The sequence below is a fragment of the Ursus americanus genome, chromosome X, assembly GCF_024610735.1.
Source record: "Ursus americanus isolate L20-20 chromosome X, mUrsAme1.1.p, whole genome shotgun sequence".
NCBI classification, from domain to species: Eukaryota; Metazoa; Chordata; class Mammalia; order Carnivora; family Ursidae; genus Ursus; species Ursus americanus.
In genome coordinates this window covers 25,301,762-25,309,894 of record NC_142164.1, presented here as the reverse complement: position 1 = coordinate 25,309,894, position 8,133 = coordinate 25,301,762, and the positions used below count along the sequence as shown (strand labels likewise).

General features: G+C 48.7%; 1 protein-coding gene across 1 annotated transcript; it reads left to right on the top strand.

The window, feature by feature from the left end:
• The first annotated feature begins 3,604 nt into the window (after positions 1 to 3,604).
• Positions 3,605 to 7,868, top strand: TEX13D (TEX13 family member D). Its single transcript, XM_045804038.2, has one exon. It carries the CDS (start codon positions 3,605 to 3,607, stop codon positions 6,146 to 6,148), a length of 2,544 nt encoding a protein of 847 aa, XP_045659994.2. The 3' UTR covers positions 6,149 to 7,868.
• Positions 7,869 to 8,133: the final 265 nt, after the last annotated feature.

Below are 8,133 nucleotides of genomic sequence, written 5' to 3'. Positions count from 1 at the left end.
GAGGGGGGAGCAGGAGCAGAGAGAGAGGGACAAGCAGACTCCACGCTGAGCCCAGAGCCCAACGCAGAACTCCATCTCACGAGCTGAGCCAAAATCAAGAGTCCAGCCCTTAACGAACTGAGCTACCCAGGTGCCCTGGAAATGAAGGTTTTTAAGAGCATGTGCCCAAGCCTGGGTGCACGCTCAGAAAAGGCCTCATCCTCCGAGAAGATCCCAAACTTTCACCTGCAGCTGAACTTCGGGCTCTGCACAAGCAGGAAGTAAAGGTGAGAGCAGTGTTGTAAACAGCCTGGCCAAGCACTGCAGGATTGTCCCCACCCAGAGGCAAATTTCCGAGAGTGGGGAGCTCTTAAACTTCTGTAAAAAAATATTTGGGGGCTTCAGGTGTTTACAGATACTCTGTCAGTACACTAGCTGACCATTGAGCTAATGCAACACAGACTTCAGTGGCCACATATGATAAGAAAAAAATAGAAACTTTACAAAAATCATTTAGAAAAGTAACTAAAAGCAACAACCTCAAACAAGCAGCAACAACAAACACAACAAACAAAAATTGAGTTAATTTTTGTATATGGGCTGAGGTAATAGTCTACCTTCATTCTTTTACATGTGGATATCCAGTTATATCCGAACAATTTGTTGGAGACTATTGCCTCCCCGTTGAATGGTTTTGGTACTTTGTGGAAAATCAGTTGCATAGATGCATGGGTTTACTTCTGGACTCTCAATTCTATCGCATTGATCTGCTTGTCTTTAGGCTAGTACCACTCTGTTTTGATCCTCTAACCTTGTGTAGTAAGTTTTTTGAAATCAGGAAGTGTGAATTCTCCAACTTTATTTTTCTTTTTAAAGATTATCTTGGCCATTAGGGTCCCTTGCCCATGTTATTTTGGGATCAGCTTTTACATTTCTGCAAAAAAAAAAAAGGTTACTGGTTTTTTTTTTATTAAAGATTATATTTATTTGACAGAGAGAGAGAACAAGCAGAGGGAGCGGCAGGCAGAGGGAGAGGGAGAAGCAGGCTCCCCGCTGAGCAGGGAGCCCAATGTGGGGCTCTGTTCCAGGACCCTGGGATCATGACCTGACCTGAAGGCAGACACTTAACCAACTGAGCCACCCAGGTGCCCTGCTACTGGCGTTTTAACGGGGATTTCATAGAATCTGTGGATCACTTTAGAGAGTGTTGCCATCTTAATAATACCTTCCGATTCACGAGCACAGATGTCTTCCTACTTACTAGGCTTCCTTTAACTACTTTCAACAATGTTTTGTAGTTTTCAGTGTATAAGTCTTGTACCTTTTGGCTTAAATGTATTTTTGAGTATTTTGGTCTTTTGATGCGACTGAAAATGGACTTATTTTCCTAATTTTTCTGGAAATGGAATTGCTAGTATACAGAAATACCTCTAATTTGTACCCGTTGATCCTGTACTACTTTGCTGAATTTATTAGTTTTAGTAACTTTCTTGTGGATTCTTTGGGAATTTTTATATATAGGATCATGTTCTCTATAGAGAGAAAGAGAGTTTTATTCCTTTCCAGTTTGGATGTATTTTATTCCTTTTCTTGACTAATTGCTCTGGCTAGAAGTTCCAGGACAATGTTGAACAGCAATGGTGAAAGTAGCATTCTTGTCTGCTCTTGATCTTGGTGGGGGACTTTGAGGCTTTCACCCTTGAGTATAACGTTAGCTGTTGGGTGTTCATAAATGCCTGTTTTCAGATTGAGGAAGTTCCTTTCTATTTTGCTTTTGGAGATATTTTTCTCATGAAAGTGTGTTGCATTTAAAAAAATTTTTTTTTGTATCTGTTAGATGACCACATGGATTTTTCCTTCACTCTAGTAATGTGGTGTAGTGTATTGACTGACTTTCATTTATTGAGTTAGTTTTGTTTTCCTGAGAAAAATGCCATCTGGGGGATTGAACTTTTTTAAACATTATATGATATCTCCTTTTTTATATTTTAACAATTTTGGTCTTAAATCTTTGTCTGATATTTGGAGAGCAACTCTAGCTCTCGGTTACTGTTGGCATGGAATAGCCTTTTCCATCTTTTTACTTGCAACCAGTGTGCATCTTTGAATCTAAAATGAATCTCTTAGGGACAACATATATTTGGATCATGCTTTTTAAAAAATTATCTATTCTGTCCATTTCTGCCTGTTAATTGTAGTCTTTTTACACTTAATATGATTACTGATAAGGAAGGACTTCTGGCATTTTGCCATTTGTTTTCTAAAATGTCGTATCAGGTGCACCTGGGTGACTCACTCAACTAGTTAAGTGTCTGACTCTTGATTTCAGCTCAGGTCATGACCTCAGGTTCAGGAGATTGAGCTCGTGGCAGACTTGGTGCTCAGTAGGGAGTCTGCTTGAGATTCTCTCTCTCCCTCTCCTGCTGCCACCCCCCACTCACTCTCTCTCAAATAAATAAATAAATCTTAAAGAAAAAATGTCTTATATCTCCCTCCACCCCAGTTTTGATTCCTTTTTTGGTAACAATTTTTATTTCCTTCTCAGCATATTTTTAGTTATTTTCTTAGTGTTTGTTCTGGGGATTACAATTAACATGTTTGGTTTTTTTTTTTTTAAAGATTTTATTTATTTATTTGACAGAGGAAGAGACAGTCAGCGAGAGAGGGAACACAAGCAGGGGAGTGGGAGAGGAAGAAGCAGGCTCCCAGCAGAGCAGGGAGCCCGATGCAGGGCTCGATCTCAGGACCCCGGGATCACGCCCTGAGCCAAAGGCAGACGCTTAACGACTGCGCCACCGAGGCGCCCCGCATGAATACGATTTTTTGTATTCATCTATGTAGTTGCCTTTAGCGTGTGCTTTATTTCTTCGTGTTGATTGCAGTTATTATTTAGTGAAGCTTAAAGCACTTATTCAGCATTTCTTCTAGGGAAAACCCAGATTATGAGAGGAACATTTACTCTAAAAGAAGAACAGAGACACCCTCTGAGAATAGTTGATCAAGTAAACATGAGAGTGAATTTATAAGGAGAGTTCAGGGCATTCATGGCTCAATCACTGGATTTTCTTGATGACAGGGACTCCACGTTAATTTGTTCAGGATGACAAGGGAAGTGCACAGACAGTGTGACTGTATTGAAGGACTGAAGTAGTACCTAAGAGTTATGTGAGACAGAACTGAGATACGAGCAGAACTGCACCTACTTCCGCAACTCCACCACCCAACTAGGAATTCATCCCACGATGCTGGGTATTGATTATCCTGAGCTGCTTAGAAACGAATTCTTCCATAGGGTCGCTGCAGTACCCAGTACAGCCATCCAGCCTATTCGCCCTGTAGGGGGCGCTCTGCAGAGGGAGGTGCATCCCAGCAGGCCTTGCGGGGTGACTGAGAAGTCGTTTCTGTGACGTGTAACACCCTCGCCTGGTAGGGGTTGGTGTGGTGAGGGAATCTGCTTTACTCTTTCTGAGGAAAGTGAGGTAGGGAAGAAAGAGGCTGAGAAGGAGGCCAGGACTGGGAAACGACTTTCGTAGGACTGAGTGGGGAGGTGAGGGGTGGACCTTTACTGGCGGCAGCAGGCGCGGCATCGCCTGTGAGGCGGTTGGCTAACTAGGCCGCAGCAGCCATGGCGGTTGAATTTGGGGACCACGCCAGCGGGTTCCGCCACACTGAGGTGATCAGGTTCATCAACAACGAAGTCCTCATGAACGGCGGCGGCCCAGATTTCTACGTGGCCTTCCGCTCACGGCCCTGGAATGAGGTAGAGGACCGGCTTCAGACCGTCGTGGCCGACCCACAGGTGCCGCGCGCCATCAAACGGGCCTGTGCCTGGAGCGCGCTGGCCTTGGGTGTGCGTGTGGCTGCAAGGCAGCGGGAGCAGCAGGCGCGCCGGATCCGGAGGCTGCAGGAACAGGTAGATGAACGCGAGACAGCTGCCTGGGCTCTGGCCTCAGAGCTACAGCGGCTGCGTGAGGATCGAGAGGAAGCGGCCACGCAGTTGCGCTTCACACGGGCCGCCCTGCAGCAGGCGCTGATCGAGTGTGATGTGCTTCGTGGGCGGCTGCACCACGCGGAAAGGTCAGCCCAGGTCATCCCGCTGGCCCCTGAAATACCGCCTGGGCCTCGAGCCGAGCAGTTTGGGACTATAGTATGGCCCCTGAGTGCTGAGCAGCAGAGAGATGTGGTTGCCATGGGGTTTCCTAGTAGGCTGTATTTTGAAGCCCAGGTGCCAGCCCCGGCAGCTGTTCTTTACATGCCAGGACCCCCAGGTCCCTGGGCTCAGGCCATACAACCCCCTCTGCCAATGCCAGTGCCATACCCACTTCCATTCCACGCACCACTCCCAATGGGAATCCCTTTCTTGCCACCTCTGCCACCAGCAGTAGTCATGGATGCAGAAGCTGCAGTAGTCCCACTTCAGATGCCTCCTGTGGGGATCTACCCCCCTGGTGCATGTGCTGTAGTGGGCTTCCAGGAGGTGGCCCCACCGTGGGACCAAAGGAGCTACAGCCAGGAGGGAGGTCCTGAGATCCTCCAGAGTACAGTCTCCCTGGGGAACACCAGAAACCTTAGCCAGGACGGTTTAGAGAGGCCTCAGGGGATGGTCCCCGTTAGGGATAGCTGGAGCCAAAGCCAGAAAGAAGGTCCAGAGAGGGCCCAGGAGACGGTTCCCCTTGGGGATAGCTGGACCCATAACCAGGGAGCAGATCAAGGGACACCACAGGGGATGATATCCCTTGGGGACAGCTGGAGCCAGAGCCAGAAAGGAGGTCCAGAGAAGGCCCAGGAGGTGGTCCCCTCTGGGGATAGCCAGAGCCAGAGCCAAAAAGAAGGTTCAGAGAAGGCCCAGGGGGTGGTCCCCTCTGGGGATAGCCGGAGCCAGAGCCAGAAAGAAGGTCCAGAGAAGGCCCAGGAGATGGTCCCCTCTGGGGATAGCCAGAGCCAGAGCCAGAAAGAAGGTCCAGAGAAGGCCCAGGAGATGGTCCCCTCTGGGGATAGCCGGAGCCAGAGCCAGAAAGAAGGTCCAGAGAAGGCCCAGGAGATGGTCCCCTCTGGGGATAGCCGGAGCCAGAGCCAGAAAGAAGGTCCAGAGAAGGCCCAGGAGATGGTCCCCTCTGGGGATAGCCGGAGCCAGAGCCAGAAAGAAGGTCCAGAGAAGGCCCAGGAGATGGTCCCCTCTGGGGATGGCTGGAGCCAGAGCCAGAAAGAAGGTCCAGAGAAGACCCAGGAGATGGTTCCCTCTGGGGATGGCTGGAGCCAGAGCCAGAAAGAAGGTCCAGAGAAGGCCCAGGAGATGGTTCCCTCTGGGGATGGCTGGAGCCAGAGCCAAAAAGAAGGTCCAGAGAAGGCCCAGGGGATGATCTCTTCTGGGGATAGCTGGGGCCAGAGTCAGGAAGGTCTAGACAGTCCCCAGGGGCTGGCCCCCCTTGGGGATAGCTGTAGCCTCGGCCAGGAAGATTCAGAGAGATCCCAGGAGATGGTTACCCTTGTTGCCAGCCAGGAAGAAGATCCAGAGACTCGCCAGGAGATGGTACCCCTGGGAGCCAGTGAGAGCCACAGCCAGAAAGATGATCCAGAGGGGCCCCAGGAAGTGGTACCCCTGGGGGCCAGTGGGAGCCAGAGCCAGGAAGAAGGTCCAAAAAACCCCCAAGGGATGGCCCCCCTTGGTGCCAGCAGGAGCAACAGCCAGGAAGAAGATCCAGAGGGGCCCCAGGAGATGGTATCCCTGGGGGCCAGTGGGAACCACAGCAAGGAAGAAGGTCCAGAAAGACCTCAAAGTATGGCCCCTCTGGGAGACAACAGTAGCCAAAGCCAGGAGGAGGATCTGGAGAGGCCCCAGGGGTCCAGTCCCCCAGGGGACAGTAGAAGTGACAGCCGAGAAGAAGGTCCACAGAGGCCCCAGGCGACCCCCGTGGGGGATGGCTGGAGCCAAGGTATGAGGGAAAACCCAAAGAAACAGCAGCCTCAGGGGCGGAAGGCCAAACAACCAAAAGGGAAAAAAGCTTTGGATTCCCAGCACCAGAAGTCTGTCTCAGGATGCAGTCCAGTGAATTGGGACTGCCCATGGTGTAAAGCCATGAATTTTTCATGGCGCAAGGCCTGCTATAAATGCAAGAAAGTCTGTGTGGCAGGTGAGAGTAGAGGCCTGGACCCAGGACAAACTCACTGATTTCAAGAAGGTAAGTAAGAATGAAAACACTCCAAAGAAAAACCAATTTCCCCAGACCCTCTTCTAATCAAAAAGTAACTTACTTGCTTCACAGAAATTTGAAAACTAAAATTATAATAGAGAAAATTAAATAAAACAATCCATTATTCCATTACCGAAACTAACAACTTTTCATCATTATGGGTATTACATATGTAAATACACTCCTTTCTGGTTTCTTATTAACCTCCTTTTCCTGAAAATGCCATCCATGTCTTTGGCTGGGAATAGCCATGTAGTTTTTGAGTTATAACTATATTGAATTTTAGGAGCACTGCTCTTCCTTCAAAATGCTATTGTTCCTTTGTAAAGTACAGCATTCATGTTTGCTTCTTGTTTTTAAGTTTTATAGGTGAGGGCCTGTTTTTGTGTCTGAGCCCCACAGAACTTGTTTGTTGCTGAAGAAGCTGAACCCGTCCCATTAGAAGATCTCCCAAGAGTCTAAAGAAATCACACCTTGATTCCAGCTGACCCGCACCTCACTGAGACCCCCATTGACTGGAGCTGAGAAGAGTGAGAGGAAGGGAAGAGAAGATGCTCTGACACTCCTTAAGGGGGCAAAACAATTTTGTTAGAATATAATTTCTCTGTTGGGATTAATTTGGAAGAGTTGGGGGGGTGTTGCAGTATTAAATTCTATAGATGATAGCAAATTTGATGGATTACATTTAATTCATTAAACAAATAGTTATTGTCTAGTATGTGTTAGGAGCTAGACTTATATGTTAATATCTGGTGCACACATTATAACTTGATTTGGTGAGTTTTGTTAGATAACAGCGGAGAGCCTAATTTGGGATACAAATTGTATGAGGAGGATGTCTTTGCCTTGCATACAGCATGGTTTTCTGGTAAACCCAATCGAAATGACATCCAGATATGTATTTTTAAAGATTTTATTTATTTATTTTTGAAAGAGAGAGCACAAGCAGGGGAGAGAGGCAGAGGGAGAAGCAGACTCCCAGTTGAGCAGGGAGCCCAATGTGGGGCTCAATCCCAGGATCCTGGGATCAGGACCTGAGCCGAAGGCAGGTGCTTTACCCACTGACGCATCCAGGCGCCCCACATCCAGATGTTTTTGCAGTTCCGGGAGTAACATCAGGGACTTTCATGAAAGGACTCGAGTCACTGAATTGCTCATCTCACTGTTCACAGGTGAGACAAATGAGCAGTGGCAGAGATCAGGAAAGTGGCTTCAGAAAGTGCGGGTGGGACTTTTCTGATACTCTGTTGATTTCTTCCTTTGAGAGGAACAGCTATCTTTCTGGTTGCCTGAACGACCGCTGGGTGACTTAAAGAAGGACAGTACTTGAGGGCGTATTGGCTACACACTCGACCCCTCAGCTTTGGGCCACCACCGTCCCAAGCTCCTTTCCAGTCAAGATGGATGAAGAGCAGAATGATTCCAAGGGCCGACATCGTGCTGTGGATGGTGCTTCTCTAATAAGATCAAAAAAGAACTGGACTGGGACAAGCCACTTTTGGGAATGCCCCGGGCCCGTTCTCTTCCATTTGATGTGTTCTCCGCAGGCTCTCTGCTCCCCCGAGGCAGGTGGAGCCCAGGGGTGGGAAGTTAGATGGTCTCCAGCCCGAACCGAAGTGTTCTCGAGTCCCCCGTGAAGTCCCAGCTCACCAAGCTCAGCCTGTCAGAGGTGTCCTGAGGCTAATAATAAAGAGTGTGCACTGGCCCGCTGTGTCTTCTGTGTGGTTTGTGTCTCGGGGAAGGTGTGCTCCGAGGCGGCAGTGTAAACTCACCCCTTCCCACCATCCCACCGAAGTGAAGGAAAGTTCGATCGCATTCGCTATCTGAGGGCCTCTCCTCTTCCAGCGAGTTACCCAAGAATGGGAGGGGGATCAGCGTCTATGGGGCCTTCGATCCATTGTGAACGTCCCTGCTCCCCCTCACTGTCCGAATCCACATGGTCCCTTGAAGGTGGGCATCTCCG